The following is a 22,904-nucleotide window of genomic DNA, read 5'->3' as shown; positions in this document are numbered from 1 at the left end:
TAACTGCTCATTGGCAATGGTTACGGATATATGCTGTATGCCCTCTTTGCGGAATAAATAGTTGGGCTAAAGCAGAACCACAAATGATCACACAAGACAGGAGACTTGTGATGCTCGACATCAGATATATAATGTTGAATCATGGCTTGTTGTAGTTTAGCCATTTGTTATATACAACTAAAACTCATTTAAAAAATCTTTAAAGATCATTGCTGATATCTCAACCTGTCAAATAATTCCAAGCTGCAACTCAGAAATTGAAAAAGAAAACTAGATAACCAAACTTCCAGGAGAAAAACTACAATGCTCCATACGTAAAGCATCATTCATTCACATGGGTAACTTAGCAATATATACATCCCATTATCATTAAATGCAGCTTTGTTGAACTCGAACAAAATAGAGCAACAGTCGTTAGCTGGAGACGAGAAACTTTAAATAAGTACACATTTTGTTTATATCAATTCCCACATGATTGAGAACAACTGTACATTTCAACTAACAGCATGAAAGTCCACCTCTGGTTACTCTTGACAGTCTTGCATTTTTAATTCAGTAGCACATTAAAGAAAGAACTTGACAGATCATTTAATTAGTACAAGACCTGTACTTCCACAAACAAAATATACAATTTGCTTGAATACCCGTACAGTCTCCTTTTTCACTATTAGAAATAAGCCATGATTCAGCATCATGAGACAGATAGAGGCACCATCTAAGAAAATGAAACAACTTGCCAAAAAAACTCATAAATAAAGACATGAATGCCATATGTATTCATGAAATAATACATGAATGCAAAACCACATCCATCTACTCATTCATCAGAGCTGCAGATTTTGCATCAAGTCAAAACATCCGGTCCCCATCTTCACTGGCTGGCCAAGGCAGACACTAGCCGAAGGGGCATCTAAGGTATCCACCTCCCCATGGAAAGCTGATCCAACAATGAACTTGGTTGCCGTCTCGAAAGTCATCTTGCCAAAAGGTGAGGTGTTGAAATTGTTCATCCCGATTCTGTTCATCGGCCGATACCCACCATGGAAAGTCATGAAGTCTGCAATCAGTGTCAGGTGACGGATATTTACACGTATGCCGTACGCATCAAACACACCCTTCACCTCTTTTATAATGGTAGCTCTGGCTGCCTCTACACCATACGTGTTTAGCATTGCATGTATATCATTTGAGGTTATTTTATTAATATCCAAGTGGTCTTCGAGGTCCCAAAATGCTTGGAAGTTCACTCCTGCAGTCTGAAGTGAGAGGGGCTCATCTTTCTTTGGCTCTGGCACTGAGCACAGTTCAATGTTCTTAGACTCCTTAACATAGACAGACTTGGCAGCCTTCTGAGCAACCTGTGTGAAAGCATTGATCTCATAAGCTCGATGAAATAAGTGATTGATAAATAATAATTTTATACAGAAAATACAGTTAATTTTGTTATAAATAATAATATTGGCTGCTGTTAAAACTATCTTGAGCTCATATCATGCATCAGCAAGGCTTTCTCATCATGTCCTGTATCAATATACGTGAGACTGATTATAGATGACACACTAAAAAAAAGTATCGAGTCAAACTTCTTATGTGTTTAATTGGAGAGCTACAGTTTCTATGCCAAACTATAGACTTTACGAAACAACCAATATAATATTCAAAAATTATGGTTTCCAGTCTTGCAGATTGATAGAATGCTGATCTTTCCAAAATAATTACACCATATCAAAAGAAAGTGATGAGTAATTTTCAGCAAAGATTAAATGACACAAGCATAGGCCCTGAGCATAGACAAATCAAGTTTCTCCCAGCTAACTTAAGCATAGCAGAAAGAATGGTACCTCAGCCAGTAAAATGCGAGGCTCCTTCTTAAAAATGTAGTGAACCTCAAATGTCAAACCCTTTGCATCCACAAAGATGGTTCTATTAATCTTTTTCTTCCTTGGCTTGGTTGTCTTCTTCTTGGATTCTGATTTTGATTCCTTGTTGTCTGCCAGTTTCTGCTTCTTCTTGCCATCCTCCAATGTGGGAGTAGGCTCAGCTTTAGATGGGCTTTCAGGTGTTTCCTCAGCTTCCAAGCTAGGATCTTCAACTTCCATGCTGGGATCTCCTCCCACTGTATAATCCTCATCAGCCTCAACCTGATCAATTTCACTTTCAAATCCAGATTGGGTCTCTCCATCATGCTCATCTGCTTTAGCAGAGTTCTCTTTTTCAATACCATCCTCATATTCCATTTCATCACTAGCTCGTTTTTTCCTCTTTTCAGCATCCATTCCTTCATCCTCATTGATTCCATCATCATCATCAACGTCATCAAAGCCCCTGCTATTATCCTTGTCCTCCCTGTGAGTGGATTTACTTCCATGTTCATCTTCATCCGTCCCTTCTTCTAAGTTACTTTCTCCTTTTGCAGTAACAGAGTTGATGTCACTGATCTTGCATATCATGTCCAAGTGTTTTGCTATTGCATCTTCCATAGCATCAATAAAGTATGTACGTAAGGTTGTCATGCAATCTTCTAAGGTTAAGTCTGAATGTGGGGGGTAAAGCTCGGGTGGGTAAAGGTTCATCCTCAGCTTATAAATTGTCGACACCTCATTCCCATGAATGCAGAATGGCACACTGCAGACTTCCATACTCTCTACAATGTCTGCCAAACAGACCCTCCTTAACTTTGAAGCCAACTGTTCGGCAGCCTCCCTGCAAAAAGGCAGTAAATAACTGCAAGTTGTAAAGAAGGGTTGAACAAACACCAAGACAGAATATATCTAAAAATGAAAACAGACTCTTAGCAATCACAAAAATAGCTAGAAATATCGACCATCATGGAGCAAGGTAATTCACACAATACATAGGTGGCTCCCCATTAGCAGGTACAAGGAACAAATCCTCTCACTCACCTGGTCCTTCCATCATGCAATGGACACTTCATAACAGGAGTACGAATGTCTGCTGATGCTGTCATCAGGATTTCTTGTAAGCGTGGAATACCAAGAGTCACATTCATTTCCCCTCGGCCAGCAAGATGAAAAGTGTTGAGCCTGAAGAACCAAATAAAAAAGAAAAGAAAAAGATAGTACACCAAGTCACGAAAGATGCAAGCCATCACAACAAGCATCAAGATATTGTACCACAAGGGAAAAAATATGAAGTAAAAAAAAAAAATCCCAGCAGGCACAAAGAACTTATTTTCACTGGTTACTGATAACTATATTGATACAGAAGAGAGTACAAATAGATCATGTTTCTATTAGCTTGCATTCAATGCATACAGTAAGAACTGATAAAAACTGTAGTACAAACACAAACATGGCCTCAATGAAATGCCAGATATAATAACCTATGAAAGGCCAAACCATGGTTTAAAACATTGGCAGAACAGGATAGTACCACTGGTACCATAGATCATGTACTTCTAACTGGTTGAAAACCAGAAATTAAAAATTATCGTGTTGGATGTCCAGCTAGAGTATGGTAAATGAAATGTAAACAGTGTGACAAACATGTCAAATGTAAATGGTAAAAAAAAAAAAGCAAAAGAAAATTTTATAATAGTTATTCCTGAATTATATACTTGGAGAGCAAGTCTGCTGCCAACAGCCACGGTAATTCCAACTCCAACAGCATTTATTGGGTTTCTTACCTACAGGAACATCAGCATCCTCCAAGAAAGCCTAATTTTTATTACAGTAAAATAATAAACATTTTGGAATCCATTTGAACAAAGTCATAAGACTTAAAATGTTACAGGCAATGCTCATGATCCAGAAAAGTATGGAAACATTTTAACTGAACCATATACACATTACCCCAGTAAACGCAAACTTCACATCAGATAAACATGGTGTTATTGTGACTACATTTGAACAGGCTGTCATGAAACCCGATAAAAATAGAGGTTTGATTGAAATTAAGGTTTGGAAGGTCATTTAGATGTTGGAGAAAGTGTAAGCTTGGCTAGACAGATACTGGAATTGAAAAAACCTTTGAAACTGTCATTCTGATTCCAGATCACCTTAGGACTCTTGAAGTAGCTTTGTTAGCACTAATGCTCCCTCCTACTAATGGATATTACCTTAGCATATGCGTCCACTGGCTCAGCTAACCACTACTATTTAATGGGTTAGCTCAGGATGTCTCACCAAGAATGTCCTACTAAATATATAAAGCTATGCCTCTATTGCTGCTCAATCACTTTGAAAACCCAGGAACTCACAAGTTTCCACCATTGTCTTCAAAAAGTACTGGAAAATAGTTAAAATTACTGGAGAATAATAAAGCTATGCCTCTATTGTTGTATGCCCAGCCGTTCGTACCATACCACATTCTGATATTGTAATAAGATGGTACTAGTACAAGGTCCAGTACCGAGATGGAAAACCTTGGGTTAAATATAGGAGTATATACATGCTAATGATTTTAGTTGTGACATTTGCATAGCTAACATCAGATAGTTGAACAAAATAATGGCACAAAATTTTATGTCCAAGTAAAATAATGATCTTTAAACCAACGAAGAATCATCTCTAATTATAAAAGGGCAAAGTCCTGCCTACAAAACTTTAAGCAAGAACTTCACACCATTTAGAACCTATGATAAAAACTTATACTATCTTACTGTTACTACTTTTGACTGTATCTTCCGAACTTCAATTGTTTGTTCTAACATAAGCAAAAAAAAAAAAAAAAAAATGGTGCACCTTCGACATGCTTTGATTCACTGTTCTAATACTGCCTCCAAAAAAGCAGTTCATTCTTCATTCATAAATTTGCCAGACAAGCAATAAATCTCACAATTATAGTACCTTTCATTTCTAACGTCAACAAGAGCCTTCAATTCAACCAAACCTACATAGGTGATATGATACCAGCTTAATTACCAGAAAGGTTAATACCTGGACAAATATCTATACTTCTACATAAGTCAAAAGTACTGGCCTAACTAGTTGTCACTTTTAAGTCATATGGGACAATATATCTACCTCAAAAAGAACAGTGGATGAATAACTAGAGCATGCTTGGAGCCTCTCCCACTTCTTCAAAAGTCCTTTAAAAAAAAAAGAAGCCAAAAGCTAGGTTTTTTATAGCTTCTTCTAGAAGCACTTTTTTTGACTTTTTCTCCCATAGAAGCACTTCTTAGACAATGTTACCAAAACAGTTACTTCCTATAGGAAAAACTTTTTTGCTTTAGTAGTTAAAAAAGTATTTTTTTTAAGCAACACTAAACACAACCTCAAGTTAATCTATGTTTCTACAAGCACACATAACTTTCATTTGATGATTCTATGGCAACCTCTACAAAAGTGAAGAATAATCAGAATCATAATAATCTAATATCATTGTGGTGTCACCTAGACACTAGGCATGGGCGCCAAAGCGTCTAAGCAGCCTCAAGTTTTGAACATAGGAACATCCAAAAATCTAAAATCTAAGCACAGGGACAGGGCCATAGGTAGATAAATAGACAGATGGATAGCAGATTTTCATTTGATGATTTTACAGCAACCTGTACAAAAGTGAAGAATAATCATAATCATAATCAGAATCAGAATAATCTAAATATTGATAACATCATAATGGCGTCACCTAGCCACTTGACATAGGTGAACATGGGAACATCCAAAAATATATATTATATGCATAAACATGTCTGCTTATGTTTTAATTCATATAGCTGAGATTGCAAGTAGTTTAATTTATTTACTAGATTCATTTAAAAAATTATTTAAGATGTGAGACATGCCTAGCATGATAATGAATCATGATACATTAATATTTAAAACATAAAGACATTCTGCATAATTTTTCATATAATTGTGATAACTATTAAAAACAAAGTGGCATTTGGTTTAAGTATTCATACAAATACTGATGATTTTACATTAAAAATATAAGGACAATCTGCTTGAAATGCCCCCAAAACTTCAAAGGACACTTCACTTGAAGTGTCCAACACTTGAAACCAAGAGTCCCTTACACGACATTCCGGGGAAAAAAAAAAAAGGTGCCAAGTGTTGAACACTTCTTGCTGACATCAGCATGAGAATCAAAAGTAGAGTGTCCAATCATTATATGTTGTGTCCAGGCATCCAAAAGCGTCAAAAATTCCAAACAGCTTAATAATGAAGTGTCCATGCAACATAAAATATCAAAAAATCTGAAATGTGTTAAATTGTTGCTTCATATAAAAGGTATTTCTGAGGCAACATTTTACAAGAGATCTTACGTCATTTGTGTTGATGGTTCTCCAACAGATTGAGCAGCAATCACACCAACAGGTTCACCAGGCTCAGCAAGACTTGACAAGTATTTGAGCTTCATTAATTTCATCAAGTCCTTTCGCCTAATTTGACGAAGGGAGCCTTGGTGGTTCTTTGATAGACGAGCAAAAGTAGTTGCATTCTCTCTCAGCAAATATGGTAACTCCTTAAGATAACCATTTGATTTTGACAAATGCGCATCTTCAAGTTGACTACTAAGCCTATCAAGAACAACCGTCTGATTCTGAAGATTGTAGGTGACAAAAAACAATATATTACCACCAGGAGGTTAAGAGTTCAAAAAAGAATGAAGTTTAGAGATCCTGTCCTTACAGCAGCAAGTGCTCCTAATTCAGAAATAAAGCTAGTTTTTAGGACATCAACTCCATCTTCGCCATACATAAACTGGATAACAGATCCATCTGCATCACGTACTGTATGATCATAAGATACTTTCAGACACTCAAGATTCTTAACAAGACATCGTTGAAGGTATCCACTTCGCGATGTTTTGACAGCCGTATCAACCAACCTGCATATATGGCATATTGGTCAATGTGCTAAAAAAATTGAAATTATGATACTTGGAACAATGCATGTGTATGCCAATAAATACAATTAAAAAGACCATACATGCACGCATTTGCAATATACTTGGGTATCTATATGTGCTAGCCTGTTACTAGAAAGATGAAAAATAGGAAAGGAACTTTGATATGAAATCTTAGGTAAAACTGTGATGAAGTTCAAAGTTTGTTGTACCCATCACGACCAGCCATGCAGTGGAAATAATACTCCTGAGGGCGAAGACCAGTCAAAAAGCGATCACTAATGAATCCCCCAGCCCGACATGAAATATCCCAAGGGGGAAAGCAGGGTAATGTTTTTCCTGAAACCATACGTGGGACTCGTTTCCCTTCCAACTCTTGTTGCCCAAGCAAAGAAGAAATTTGTGTCATGTTGACCTACAAAAGGGGAGAAAGCAATTGGTAAAGATACTTTCATTAATAACCAATATGTAATATATACAATCATAAGAGAATAAGCCCATCATACACATGCATTAACTATATCATTAAATCAAGCACATTTAATACCTAAATTCTCATCTTGCTTGCTTTGCTCATAAAAACACAGTTTTTGACAGACTCTGATTGGTGAAGGGTTCAAAACTAAAATTTAGAGACCAATTTAGGTGACTTTTTATATACAAATGAAAACCTTCTGATAATAGTAAACAGCTCCATATTAACGGTACATTATAATGATTCAAAAAACTTTACTTTTATTAGAAATAAAATGGGTCAATGAAGCTCTACCATTATTATATTTTGTTCAGATAGTAATATGACTAAGTTAATGAAGCATGACAAAGATGCATAAGTGGAGTATTAATACAGACCTCATCGTCAGGTGCTCAATGGCATGTTAATTACGGAAATAGCCAGGTCCTAATGTTTCATTTGCACTCAAATGATTACATGAAATGAAAAATGTATATTTAGGTTGTATATAGCAAGTCAAATATTTTTCTCTGATGTGTGTGTGTGTGTGTGAGAGAGAGAGAGAGAGAGAGAGAGAGAGAGAGAGAGATTGTTTACGACACACTTAGATAAGGCCTGCCATAATTTTTTTCACCTTCAAAGTTAAATCAGTGTTCATAAAATAGATATTCTGAGTCCTCACGGCAGAAGTCAGTGACAGTGACACATATACTCAGTCTTCTGGTTTCATAGTAACACTGGGTTACACACTCAAGAACATATAGGGAAGATGAAATACATTAGAATGCAGAAGAGAAATGTTAGAAATTACGATAAGTTTTATTCCCGTAGTCTAATTCTATTCAACAAAGGCTTAGAGAAAACTACTCATATGACATGAAATACTGCTCCAAATCTTTTACAGTATAGCAGCATAGTTAACTCATTTTTGACTTTCGCGTTCAAGTTGAATTAGTGAAGTTATTTGAAGCAATGCATATGCATGCAAAATATATCGAATGGAAAACCTCTCAAATTTTCACATTTTCTGGTTTATCTACCCAAGACCATTGGAGAAAATCTTGCAAAAATGTATGAAGTGTGTTCCACTGCATGTGACAATCCTGTAGTCCCTATTCATTTGGTTGCAGAATAGAATCTGCTGGAATAGCAGAAAATAAGTAATAAGTTTCATAGAAGATAAAGGAGTGGTGAAGAATAACTATATTCTACCACAGTCTCAGAATATTTTTATTTTGACTTCAATGGATAGGTAATTTAAAAAAAAAAAAGAAAAAAAGAAATCCCAAAAGGTGTCACTACACCAACTCTAAAGCAGATGCGGACAGGATAAAATGAAATGTTAAAAAACATAGTTTTGCTCTAGGTTAAACTCATTCCGCAACAGGGCTTAAGAAAAAGGAGGCAAATCAGCTTTATAAGCATAGAAGGCCAACAAGTTTAACCCTAATCAGTTTTAGAATCATAAGCTGCATTAACAAGTCCACAAAATCATGATTCTACTTCCAGGACAACTATTATTGCTCTTGGAGGCTAGCTACCTATGTAGAAGAATGCACAAAGAATCCTCATGAAACCTAATGCTCATAATCTCACCCAAAAAGAACTTGCTCAACCTTGAGTAGGCAGTTCTAGCTTAGGTTTAATGTAGCTTCACTTTGCAACTTCTCTTTTTTTCTTTTCTTGCTGACACTTTGGTTATTTAAAATGCTCATCTTTGCTTGGTTTTAAAAAAAAAACAGTTTCCAACTTCCCCTTAGAGGATCCCATAAAGAAGAAAGCAAAATGACATTAGTGCATAAGAACATTGGCCATGAGCCACAGCCAATAGTCAGATGACATGGATGTCTGATAATCTTGCAAAACAATTAAATGTTGGAAGGACACAGTTAAGTGATAAATTTTACAGATTGAATGGTTATGACAATGCAACAACCTTTTACCACAAACAGAAACTAAAAAAAATGCAAACACATTTGCATCCAATTGTACATACTAAATGAAGACAACACAAGGGGGGGCGGGGAATCTTACCAAACCACCTTTAGCTCCAGTTGTGGTCATAAGAGAGAGACAATTTCTCAGAAAGGGCTTTTGTAGTCCACTTGGAAATAAGGTTTGGTTCACCTCAGAAGTTAGAACATTCATAGAACTGGACATCATTCTATCCAACGATGCTGTTGCAGATTCTCTATTCCGACATAGGGTCTTCTCAATCTCCCTCTGTAATTTTACTGGGTCTGGAAAATTCCAATACAATATCCAAACAAAGTGTGTTAAAAATATTAAATTTTTAAAATGCAAACTACAATAAAAATCTTCAACAGATGTCATATACCTTTTTTTTTTTGGTTAAAGATGTCATATTCCATTAAAAGCTCATGTTACTCCATACAAAATGAAACAGAAAAGGCATTGACGTAGTTGTTTTTTCAGACGACCGAAGCACATCTTGGTAATGCTTAATTCAAACATGGATTTTTAAATAAATGCACCACAATGGCCCCAACATTGAAAGAGGCTTAAGAGTAGGATAAATACATAAGTAGATCAACTGGATCTTTGCCAGGTACTCTTAACATGACAACCAAGAAGTGGTAACACACCAAATAATTTTAGGGGTTGAAAGTTGGAGGGTGAGGGAGGGGGAGGGAGGGAGATTGGGGACATAGATCCATCATTTAATATTTTAAAATGAAAGGCTTGTGAATGGAATCTTAACATGCATGCTGTAGCAGAGTAATTTAAACAAACCTCTATCCCCATCTTTAAAAGCAGTAAAACGGATGTGGACATCTTCACTCAGTGCTTCACTTTTTTCTAATATTCTTTTCCTCTCCATATCTGAACTCTGGTCAAGTAAAAGGTCATCTACTCCACAAGTAAATCCATGCATCTGAAACCATAAGTTGTCATTCACCATATGCACACAGCTAAGAAATTAAAATAAATAAATAGCAATGCATCAATTATAGAATTCCTGGGGAAAAAACTTAGCAATTGACCTGGAGAAATAAAGTAAATAGACGACTGAAAACTGAAAGCAAAATGCCTGCAGTGTCTGCACCATAGAGTTCATGGACTGTATGGACCAGCCCATATTTCCCAAATTGAGCCTTGTCAACCATTCCATGTATCAGATCATTCTTGTAAATAAGTAACTTCAGTTCATTATGATCTTTTCCAAGATATTCCTTGGGGATTCTGCCTTTATTTTCCACAGTAAATGGGGGTCGACCTCGTGTAATATGATTTAAAATGGCAGTTATGACCTGGCTTGCCACAAAAAAGTTAGAAGAAAGTGCATATTGTCAAATCACTGAATGTTTCTTAATATTAAACAGTTTCAAGCTAAAGATAGCGATTTCTAAACAGTTTTCCATCAACATTTTTCTAGCATTAACCTGTTTTCCTGTCCATAGCGGAATTGGCTTCCAAATAGCAGGAAGAAGAGGCTGTATCTCAGCATCTGAAGATAATGTGCAAACTTTTCGACCAAATCTGCCAGGTTGAGAACTGGCAATAGGAGGCATGAAAGAAGCATACAAAAGCTGATGGTACTCCTCACGGGTCAAAAATGTGTCCAACTTTGTTAGAAGTACAGCACTTACTATATGATCCTGAAGAATACATTGCAGAAAACATCGGGAACTGACAAATTCAGTTTCTTTCAGAAAAGAAAAGTTCAAGAAATGAAACGGTGTCAACTAGTTACCTGAATCAGACCCCTAATTGGATCCCCACTTGTTGGAACGACGTATTGCTTGTTTGCATTAACAATGTTGATGGCTTCAGCCCGAGAAATTTCGTCTTGTGGAAGGTGAACATTCATTTCATCTCCATCAAAATCAGCATTGTAGGTGCTGCAAAAATAAGATTTTTATTTACCATTGACAAGAAAGAGGAAGCCTATACCAAAATCAACTCATTTTGAAACCTGCAATTAGCATAGTGCATGCGAAGTGTCTTTTCTCCTTTTAGAACACGAACAACATGAGCCATCATGCTAGGCTTGTGAAGAGTAGGCTGCAAATTCAAACAATAAAACCATCAGGAGATGAGAAACCTATAAAAAATAACAGAGGATGCTACTGAAGGATCATATTAATTTAGATATGTTGAAAATTATATGTTAAATTAGCTTATTGACTGGTCTTCAGTTACAAATGGGTGTAGGACTGCTTTCTTCATTTTTGAGTATTGAGGCACCCAAAATAATCCAAAAGGGACCAGGTGTTTTACACATATCTATTCATAAATCATCAGACAATAAGAAACAAAGCAGACCCATCAAAATATTTCATAAATCTGCCACACATTTTCTTCTCCACAGAAAAGATTTATCTATATAATAAAATAAAGGGAAAACTGAGAATAGATAAAATCAGATTAGAAGTGCAGATTAGTCATCAAATAACTAAAAAATGTGCTCCACCAAGTTGCTTATACATCTAACACACCATTTTTTTAATACCCAGTACAAATGGCAAAAATTTAAAATTGTTAAAACAAAGAACACCATGGCAATCAAATGTTCTAACAATCCTACCTGCCGATTAACAAGTACAATATCCCCATCTTGTAAATGACGATAGACAACCTTTCCTTCAAACTCAGATTCTGGACCCTTCCCTTGCTGCACAAGAACTCCTTTTGATGTGGGCAGCTTCCTTGAAATTGCATTGCGCATGTTTCTACCTAATTGTAATTTATACATTCTCTCCTTGTCCTTGTAATGTGTAGCTCCAGGATGAATATCAGCACCATTGATGATAGCATACCGTAGCTTATTAACATTCCAGGGTGTCACTCGCTGAAGAATCACAAAATTAATTACCACTATTGAATAATATCAAGAATTAAACCATTAAAATGAAGGATGAAATAGTAGCACAAGATGAACCGGTGAAGTGATTGATAACATAGTAGTAGAAGGAATGCACAGGTCCATGCCTCACACTTTCATTTGATCTTTATTAGTTTTGTGCTGGAGCATACTATACATCATGCCGCATGAGCATCGGTTGGAAAATGTTCATTATAACATACTAATATCCCAAATCCATGCTCCCAACACATGAACAAAGATAGACACAGGCATTTCTTTGTATCTAACATGCATAAAGACCCTGATAGGCATATTCACTCATATGGTTGTGAGATTGGTTGGTGTAAGAATGAAATAGTATGTCAGAAAGCAAAGTTTAATCATAAAATTTGGCAATTTTCCATACAATTATGTTCATCTGTCCAACAAATATACACGTCTATATGTGCATGAGCAAAACAGTCAGAAAATGAGTTAGGAAGATATTTGAGTTTAATGAAAACCTAATATACCTCAGGATATGTTAACCTCAGTGCAAAATATGGAGGAATTCCTATTTCATTGACTGCCAAGTATGGATCTGGAGATATAACAGATCGACATGCAAAATTGACCCTCTTTCCCATCATTTTCTGACGAAGGATACCCGCCTTCTTCTCCAATAATTGACGTATACCATTGACTTCCCTCTCAGTTTTAACTGCAGCAAGATGAACCACCATAAACGTCAGAATCAAAGAACTAAACAATTCGAATCTCCATCAAGCAAAACGGGAATATGCCTTGAGAAACATGACATGTAAATTAGGGAAAAGGAAGAAAATGTATACTGTTGTGTTTGTGTCTTACTTGTAGACTCAATGATACAAAAGATTATTGTAAGTGCACATAAGAACGAACATAAATAAATATCTGAACCCAAGAATAGAAACATAATTGTCACTGAAATTTGGCTTTCATGAGAAAATATGCGTGACAAGGCAACCTTGATTTTGTGAAGGCAACACTAACATAATAAATTAACAAGATATAATAACATTGCTCCTAAAACTACGAAGTTCTAAAATTAAGAGTTCAACTTCAGCTTCAGGTATTGATTTCCTTAAGAATATCCATGACTTGTTACTCACAATACTTAAAAATGCCATGCTTAAACTTATAGAAAAAAGGTTAAAGATGTTGAGGTTACAGATGACCAAATTCTTCAATGTTATATTTGGTAAATGTAGCTTCTGTACATCTATGCTTAGCCAGGTTCAAAATGGAAAGTGAATATATAAAGAAGAGAGGCAGACATGTCTAATGTGATATTTGATACCAAAAAGAAGTCTAGGCTTCGAAAACACTATTCTTGGCCCAAGTTGTAACTTTGCACTCGTGCAGTAGTTTTACTTCTTTCCTCAACCATTTTCACTCTAATGTCAACTGGCTAATATTATTCAAGTCACCTACATACAAGATATATTCTTGGTCTATATTCTCTGTATAATTGGGTGTTGCCTGAAAAGGGTTGTTTCTAATAGGGGTGGCAATAGACGGGTCATGTCAGGTTGAGCTCATATGTCAAGGCTCTACGGACCTGACCCAAACCATCCCAACCCGCTGACCCATTTAATTGGCCCAGGTCCATTTAGCTTTGGGAGTTTTTTTTTGTATGGCTAGTCTTTTTTTTTTCGCGAAAAAAAAAAATTTACTGTTTCTTCCACAACTTATCTCAAAACCTGTTACATGGCATGGCAACCCAAGCTTTTATGCAAGTTTCTCTCAAATGACATGTCCAAACTCCAAGCTACAATATACCCAATGTCTCATATTTTCTCATTACTTAAGTTATAATATTAATATATTAAAAAAATAAACATAGAGCATATACACCTACAACGCAACAAGTTGAAAGGTCCTAACCCGAACCCAACCCGACTAACTGGTGGGTTTGGCTGACCTGTACCAGACCAATGAGCCTGACAGGTCAGATTAGGCAGGCAAGTCCAAGTCAGATCATGCCTAGATCAGGTTGGGTCAATCTTAATCTCCAAGGGCTTCAATGGACCAATGGAGCTGGCTCAGGACCAACAACCGTCCATCACTAAAACCTCAGCCTGAACCAGCCTCGGCCTTAAACTGGCCCAAGAATGTCAAGCCCGAAATCTGGGTTTGTTGGACCAAACCATGCCCAAATCAGGCAAAACTCAAATCCAGACCATTCCAAGGGGTCTTATTTCTAGTCAGTAGGGCTTTAATAACTAAAAGTAAAGCCCCAACCCACTCTAGCTATCCTAGTGCATCGGATGCATTAGTTATTCTGATCTATTATGATTCAATATTACATGCTATGGCAAGTTAAATTGAAAGAACTTAAGGGCACAAAACATCATCCAACCCCATATTCTTCATTCAAGAAAGCAGAATCCCATTCTTTCTCACCAAGGCTAAGTGGCCTAACTGCCCAACCAAAACAAGGGTCCAGGTTGGGATTTTAGAACCTAAACTCTAATCCCATGAATATGATTAGTGTGATAAGTTGAATCGCTAGGCCAAGTCTAGACTAGGATATTTGACTAAAATGAATAAGCATCTTATTTGAGCTAGGCCTAGCTTGAGGGACTACCAAAAGAGTCAAACTTGGGTTTGGGCCAAGTTCAAGCAGGCGCCTAGCCTAGGTTTGAGCTTTCAACACTATAGGCCGGACTAGGTCGAACAAGCTCACTGACGCCCATAACTCTCTTCCCCAAACTCTTCCAACTACTTTATACACCAAATCCAAGTTTGGAAATGCTTCAAGGTAGCGTTAGTTAACAAATTATCTAACTAATAAAATAGCTGACAATGTATATAGGAGTTCTTCTGATTACCTTATTGCAAACAATTTAAAGCTAAATTACTGAGGAACATCAACCTAGGTCAAGCTTACAAGTGCAAATGAACCGAGCAGCTCGACTCGAATATTACTTAACTCGAGCAGTTTCAAACAATTTTCGAGTCCAGCTTGAGTAGCAAAATATTCAATTCGAAGGCTCGTAAGCCGAGTCGAGCAGATATATTTTTAAAAGTACGATATATTATTTATGAACTATATTGTTAATTTAATATTATGAAATATAATATTATGTCATTTTATTTTTATCATATTTTTAAATTATGATCCAAGCTCGAATTCAAGCTTGAGTATGGCTCGGTTGATATTCAAGTCAAGTCAAGTTGATCTTGAGTATTGCTCTATTTTTATCGAGCCAAGTTTGAACTTGGATGTTAAGACTCGATCGATCTTGAGTCGAGTTTCGAGTCCTAGTATTTTAAATTGAGTCAAACTTGAGCCTCTACCTATTCGACTCAGCTCGGCTCGATTACACCTCGAATCAAGCTTTGGTATTCTCATGCTTTCGTGATCAACTTCTTTGCATGTTTTCTTATAGTTCTTAACAAGGTATGCTGAACCGGTACCGCCGGCCGTATCGGCCGGCCGGCGGTATGGTTCGGTACGATTTCGTACCGTATCGAACCAACGAAGACGATCCAAATCGGAAGAAAAAAAAAAGAGAAAGAAAGAGAAATAGAGAGAGAGGAGGAAGAAAGAAAAAAAGGGAGGGGAAGGAGCCGGCGGAGCCGCCGGACGGCCTCCGACTGGCCGTCGTGGCCGTCAGAGGGCGCAGTCCACGCGCGCGGTGCCGCGAGCGTGAAACAGGGGCGTCGCCCCTGTTTTGCGATTTTTTAAAAAAGATATTTTTAAGTGAAGCCGGCAAATAGTTTGCCGGCTTCATGATTTTTATTTTTTTTAAAAAAAATCTATTAAGTCGACAACGTAGTTGCCGACTTCATGAGTTTAAAACCAAAAAAAAAAAAAAATCGAAACAGACCGTCTGTTTCGAAAAGAAGAAAGGGGTGGAGCCACAGAGAGGCTCCGCCCACTCCACCGCCCTCAGGCCGTCGACGTCGGCTCGCCGGCCATCGGGGGCCTCGCGACGAAGGCACCGTCCGTCCGGTAGGTCCCTCCCCCTCCGAGCACTCTCTCTCTCTCTTTCTCACTCTCTTGAAAGCCCTATCGGGCGATACGGGGCTCGAAAGCCCTCCGACGGCCGCAGCCGGCCACCGCCGGCCTCCAGCGGCTCCCACCTCCCTCCCTCTCCTCCTCTCTCTTTCTTTCTCACTTTCTCTCTTTTTTCCTTCCGTACCGCCTATATACCAAATTTACCGACCGAATCATGCCGGTTCCCCGCCGGTCCGATACGATACGAGGTGTACCGGCCGGTTCGGCACAGTATGGCAAACGCTGGTTCTTAACTTAATATTCGAACTTCTTTAATGTAATTTTGTCAATTGACATACTGCTAGGGCATGCTAGTTTTTTGTTTTGGCTTTTTTAAATCGCATAGTGGACACACTTAAGACCTACTTATAAACAATTATTGTGCATCCTTAGCATGGCTAAAGATGCTAGATCTAAAATTATGTGTAAATGTTCAGAACATGTCCACTTCCAAGTAGTGAGCCACTAAATGGAGCTTAACATGTCTTAGCATACCAATTGCATATTCTAGAATGTCATCTATCTATCTGCACCAACATTATATGCTAAGGCCTTGCTCGGTGTCATCGCAATTTTAGGTTTTCAGATTTTAAAAACTGAAACACAAAAACCAGAAACATGTTTGATAGAGTACTTTCTTAAAAAAAAAAAAAAAAAAAAAAAAAAAAAAAAAAAAAAAAACCCTCTTGCCTGTCTTTTGCAAAATGTGAAAACTATTAAGAGTGGCTATCATTTTTTTCTGAAAAAAAAAAACATATTTTGTTTTACCTCTATCATCACCATTGTCACAACTACTCCCCATATTCATTGCCACCGCCACAACTACTAGCGCTAAAGCCGCCGCCACTACCCTCACTACAGTCGCAGCCACCACAACCATTGCTGCTCATAGAATTTATGCTTCTACTTTTAAAAACAATTGACCATATCAAACATATTTATGTTTTCAATGATTTCAGAAAAAACAGAAACACGGTTGTAATTTTCATGTTCTAAATTATTAAAAAAAAAACAGCCGATCACTCCCTTCAAACGACATAGATTAACCATTTTTGATACATCACCTGCAATGTCATTAGGAACCAACATGAAGCCAGCACAAGGAAGACAGGGTAATGCTAGTTTTAGATATGTTTGTACTATGTCTGTCAACTATTTACACAAACAGATAATATCAAAAAATGTAATAAAACAAAAAAAATGTTAGAGGCACAATACTTACCCCAGCCCTTAGTACTATCAAACAACACATTAACATTTCTTTGAAGATCCATCCACCTCCGCACAATATCGGGATGATCAGGGCCATCGGTAATGACATTTCTTAAAGCAATATTGGATTCTTGCACTTTACTTAACAAAACATTTTGTGGATGTTCCAACACCTAGATTATATGACATATACAAATATATGAGATGTAAGAGCTAGCTCAACAGGTAAAATGAAGGAAACAAGTCATATACATAACATTGGCATCTTCTGAAAAAGTCAGGCTTTTGCTTGTGAAAAGACAAAAAAACTCTTCATTACTTACATAATATGATAAAGAAATAATGCAATGACCATACATTGTAGAAACAAAAATGTCAAAATAAGCAAAAGAAATATATCAAACATGCAGTGATGTAACCGGCATGACGCTAACTACTAAAAGGGCTATGCTTGATGGCACATCTTAAAGCATGCCTAAGAAGAAATTCCATGCCAGAGTTAAGATAGTACATGATTTGTAGTTTAGACGCATTAATATGACCACTACTTTCACAGAGACACTATAAACTAACATGATATATAAGCAAGATGTCATTCTACTCCAAAAAATGAACCTTCAGGTTAGGATCAAGCCTGCCAATAGAGTAACAGCCAGGACTTGTGTTGTTTCACCCAATGCCAGACAGACTTAGTTGCTTGCAAGACTGTCACCTTCTTCATAAAAAGATTTGATGGATCATGGCATCACAGCAAATAAAAAAGCGCTGTAGGGTTCCAACAATATGGCAAAACATGAGTTGTTTCATGCTGTCCAGATAGGTACTAGACCACTTGGAATCAAATCCTAGGTATTCTGGGATTTCCACAGAGGATAGAATTTTAAAAGCATCACAAAGCGGCAAAAATGTCTTAGATAAATGGATGCAAAAATAAACCATGCAAATCATTGAACAAGAAAAGGGCACTAATGTATTTATCAAACCCAGAATTGTATAATAATGTTAATGTACTCTGATCAGTATGGTATCATAACAAGTGGTGAAGCAGTTTGTTTAGGAATAAAATCAGCAAAAAAGTACTGAGTATGAGGACATGTTGGAAAAGATTTTCTCACCCCACGAGTACCACTCCCAGCAGGAGGACGGAATTTGCTTGGTGGAACAAGAAGAGTCTTCAAGAAAAACATTGCATATCCTTTGTCCCTCCCAGAAGCATTCAAACTTCTACGCTGAAGATCGCATATAAGTGCACATATTTTGGCTTGATTCTTCCACAAATCTTTCAAAATAGCTTCCACCTGAAAAAATTGCAAGAGCAGACACATGGATCCGATCATGCATACTTGAAACTCAACTATTAATGCTTCTAACAAATTTTAAATTTATAAAATACATGAAACCACATGGCTGCATAGAACATCAATTGAATGTAAAAAAAATACAGTACACACCTCAGAAGGTAATAGATGCTTCTTCTGTCCTGAAGATAGTATCTGCTTAGCAATCTCAGGAGGCAGGTCCCTCGATTGTTTTTTAGTTTTTTGCAGGTTCCTCGATTGTTTTTTAGTTTTTCCTTCGACTTTTGCAGTGGACGATGGTTCTTCATCAGTCTGTGAAGCACTGTCTCCTCTTGGCTGTGAGCCTTCAGCATTTTGATCCTCAGTGGATGACAGACCCAGATCATACCCTATTATGAAATTAGTTCTTATATCAGAAGCTTGCATAGCCTACACATAATCATTCCAAATGTTAGCACAAGAATCATAATATCAATTTGCAGTGCAGAAAACAAAAACAAAAACTAAAAAATGAAGTTTGATAAAGTCAAATTTTAAGAACAGTTAGATTCATAGTGAAAAAACCTAAAGATTAAGCCAGTTGGGGGAGAAGGAACACATGAATGGAGTGTCAAATATACCTTATTGAGCCAACCAAATGTAGGGCTAGTAATTGTTGGATTTTTCCTACCACAATTTGCACACTTCTTAGACTTTTCCCTCAAAAATTTAGACATAATGGAGATAGCCTCAGAATACTGAAGTGAGGTCCATGTCTGTTGTTGTTTCAAATTCGTTATTTTTAACAAAGATTCATTGGTAGAAATAACAGCAGACTCTGTTTCTCCTCCATCTGGGAAATAATATTCACCCCATGAGTGAGCTTCTAAAGTTCTAGCCCCAACAACATCACCCTTTGCTATGAGATCAAGTTGTTCAGCATATCTTTGGACCTGAACATAGTTCAAAGGAAATGAATTATAAGAAGTTTAAAAAAGTTGAGAAAATTATAAATGAACTTAGATAACACAATAAGAAAAGGAAACCTAAAAGATAGCGAGGAGTGGAATTACCTTTTCTTCATTTAACCTAAACCTACGGCAAAAGAAGCAAGTAATCTGAAGAAGATTTTGAAGATTCCTAAATAACAATGGGTTATAAAGTGGTTTTGCAAGGTCAATATGACCACAATGACCTGGGCAACGAAAAGAAAGCTGGCCACAAGATTTGCAGCTGCACAAAGTATTATAAACATCAGGAACTGAAAATAATTGATAATTCCTAGTAAATGCATTTGCCAAATAATAATTCAAGCATAAAAAGACATAAAATATAGGCTAAAATAAATGAAAAATTAGCAGAAGTGCCTAAATATAACATGTTTGAAAATTAACCATCTAAAATTTGAGTTCAACAACTAAATAAACTCAGAACCGCATTCCTTCTGCAAGCCAACAAGTTAGAGTCTGGTATACATATGTATTTTTTGGTGCAGACATTGAATCATCCATAAATTAAACTTACGAGTCGGTATCATTAATTGGACCCATTGCAGGATCATACAATCCATCTGGAACGGGAGCATTTTTGGAATCAAGGAGATCGGGTTTGGTAATCTTTTTAACACTTATCCTTCGAATTTCTTCTGCTGTATAAAAGCGAAAGCGAACTGAATCCACAACCTCTGATGCTGCCTGCTCCATGAGCATTAAATTAGTGCTAAGCATAAGTGGAGGATATAGCATCAGTAAAGTAATGAATACCACAAAAATTCATCTCCTTTACAACTCGATATGATGTAATAGAAAAACAGGGATTTCAAAGAAAACATAGAATGACTTCAATATTGCTATGTATGAAACCAAATAGTCATAGTTCCTGTCGACCAAAACAATTAAATACAACCGTAAAATTTTATAAGCAGATGAATGAAGTCAACAAAATAAAGAAAAACAAGCAAAATGCTTGCAGTATTGAGAGGGAAAAAATAGCAAACTGAGGCTTTTAAGGAAACGGGAACTATATTACATGCAATACAAACCGCAACTGAACATGAATATCTCTGAAAACCTCAAGAAAGAAGAGACAGAGAAGTAAAAAAAAATCAAGAAAAGATATGAATTTCGGAAAACTAATGAAAGACGGAAAAATCGTGAAAAAGTATTAGCACAAAAGAAACATAATCTTCCTCCATCTTTTTTCCAAGATTCGAATCCTCAATGAAAGATTGCGAAATAAAAGAAAGGGAGCATGGGAAAGAGAGAAAACCTCTTCGGATCGGATATCAGCCATCTTCGAAGCGGAGGAGATCGCACCGGCGAGAACTCCACCGGGAGATTTTAGAGAGCTTCAGAGTTTTTGATACAAGAGAGGTTTAGGGTTTTATTTGCCGGCTTTCCGACTTCACCTTGCCTCCCAAGATCCCTTGGAAGCGGTCGGGTCGAACCGCCAAAAAAGCGCTCGGTTTTTTTAGTTGAAGAAGGTGAGGTACTTTATTTATGAGATACGACATTATCACAAACCAAAAACAACCCATATTACAAAGGCCTCCGAATTGCATGCATCAGGTGCAATTGGACCGTGCAAATCCCACGGTGGATAACAAGCCAAGCGACCCTGTATTTCACCGATTTCTGATTGCGCAATCTCCACCGTGCATACGCTCCGAGATTTGTCTTGGTTCATTTGCACCTGGTGCATGCAATAATTTCTTTATTGCAAGTGTAGCTGCGATGAGTTTAAACCCTAGGCCCAAAAAGCATATACAATTCTCTACGCAACAAGAAATTGCCAACTGGACCACGCCTAGGTAGACCAGTGCTAGCCTCGTTGCATGGGCACGGTGGATAACAAACAATCGGGAATTTGTGAAATACAAAGGACCGTTTGGTTTACGAAAAAAAAATAATAATAATAAAAAATATTTTTTAAAAAAATTATTTTATAAAAAATTATTTTTTAAAATAAAATTTTATTATATTTAATTAATCGTAGAAAAATAATTTATTATAAAATAATTTATATTTGGATGGACACCTATTTTCTTGAAAAAACTGTATAAAATACCTATTATATTTTTAGTAGATATAAAGCCATATATTTTTACTCATAAATTTTATATAAATATAAATATTATATTTATATTAATATTAATATAATATTAATATATTATAATATAACATTAGATCATAATAATTTATTATATTAATATAATACTAATGTATTAATATTATATTAATATAATATAAATATTTTAATTTAATAAATTTATTAATATAAATATAAATATAATATTTTATTAATATAAATATTAAATTAATATTAATAAAAAATATTATATTAATGTTAATATTAAAATAATATTAAAATATAATAAATATTAGTATTATATTTATATAAATATTAGGATAATATTAATATTATATTATATTACTATTCAGTATTTCATCCTAACCATCCATTGATATTTTACTAAATTTTAGCTATGGATCTTCAAAGAATATTTTAGAAAAGAAAAAAATATTACCACTTCTTATGTCACGAGAAGTATCAAAACCCACTTCCTCCATAGATTTTTACCTTTCATGAAATGTAGAAAGTGAGTTTTCATGGAAAGTACTTTTTTTACTTTTTTTCCTCTTAAAATTCTAACCAAACAAGAGACTTTCTCTTCATTTCTCAAGAAGTGCTCCTTCCCCCCTCCACTTTCTGTCAACCAAATAAGTCCAAAGGCTATGTTTAGATAGGGTAATGTGGCTACATTACCCAGTAATGTGAATATTATAGGGTAATGTAATCATATTATCCTATTTGGTTGGACAAAAAAAATTCATATTATCCTATAATGTGATTACTCTCCTCCCTCACATTAACCCCAAGTGGGGTAATGTCTTACCCCCCATATCACATGAGTAAAGTGACATTACCTAGTAATGTCAACTTTTTTATCCATTGTGCCTTGGTTACTTTTTCTAAATGACATCTTTGCCCTGTCAGTAATTAATTTTCTTCCACGCTCGACTGTAACCTATTAAATTTTTTCTCTCTTCAAAACCGACTACAATCTCCTTTCTATCGAGCACGTTCAAGTTCCAAACCGAAAAGCAACCTTTTTCTTCATCGTCAATCTGTATTTCTCATTTTTTGTTCTTTCATTTGAGACAAATTTCATGATTGTTGTTTTTTTCTTGATGATTGGTATAAGATCCTTACAACACGAGGAAAAGACATAAGTTCCTAATAATTATGAATGACACTGTTTAAAATCTATGGGCAAAAGTCCCAACTTTAAGATGA

At 36.2% G+C, this 22,904-nt stretch overlaps 1 protein-coding gene across 1 annotated transcript; it reads right to left on the bottom strand.

The window, feature by feature from the left end:
• Window positions 1-475: 475 nt before the first annotated feature.
• On the bottom strand, window positions 476-21,036 carry LOC105045571 (DNA-directed RNA polymerase I subunit 1). The gene is made up of 21 exons (XM_010923908.4): window positions 20,877-21,036; window positions 20,133-20,302; window positions 19,682-19,841; window positions 19,250-19,561; window positions 18,783-19,058; window positions 18,447-18,629; window positions 17,342-17,504; window positions 12,608-12,795; window positions 11,817-12,080; window positions 11,205-11,293; window positions 10,983-11,130; window positions 10,672-10,887; window positions 10,273-10,539; window positions 10,022-10,163; window positions 9,302-9,507; window positions 7,026-7,228; window positions 6,597-6,795; window positions 6,230-6,507; window positions 2,904-3,044; window positions 1,842-2,703; window positions 476-1,358 (listed from the first exon to the last, which is right to left on the bottom strand). The coding sequence occupies exons 1-21, from the start codon at window positions 20,898-20,900 to the stop codon at window positions 825-827; spliced, it is 5,025 nt and encodes a 1,674-aa protein (XP_010922210.1). The 5' UTR covers window positions 20,901-21,036; the 3' UTR covers window positions 476-824.
• Window positions 21,037-22,904: the final 1,868 nt, after the last annotated feature.

This window comes from Elaeis guineensis, chromosome 5 (genome assembly GCF_000442705.2).
Source record: "Elaeis guineensis isolate ETL-2024a chromosome 5, EG11, whole genome shotgun sequence".
In the NCBI taxonomy this organism is placed as follows: domain Eukaryota; kingdom Viridiplantae; phylum Streptophyta; class Magnoliopsida; order Arecales; family Arecaceae; genus Elaeis; species Elaeis guineensis.
The sequence above is the reverse complement of the archived record's forward strand: the minus strand, read 5'-3'. Positions and strand labels throughout refer to the sequence as shown.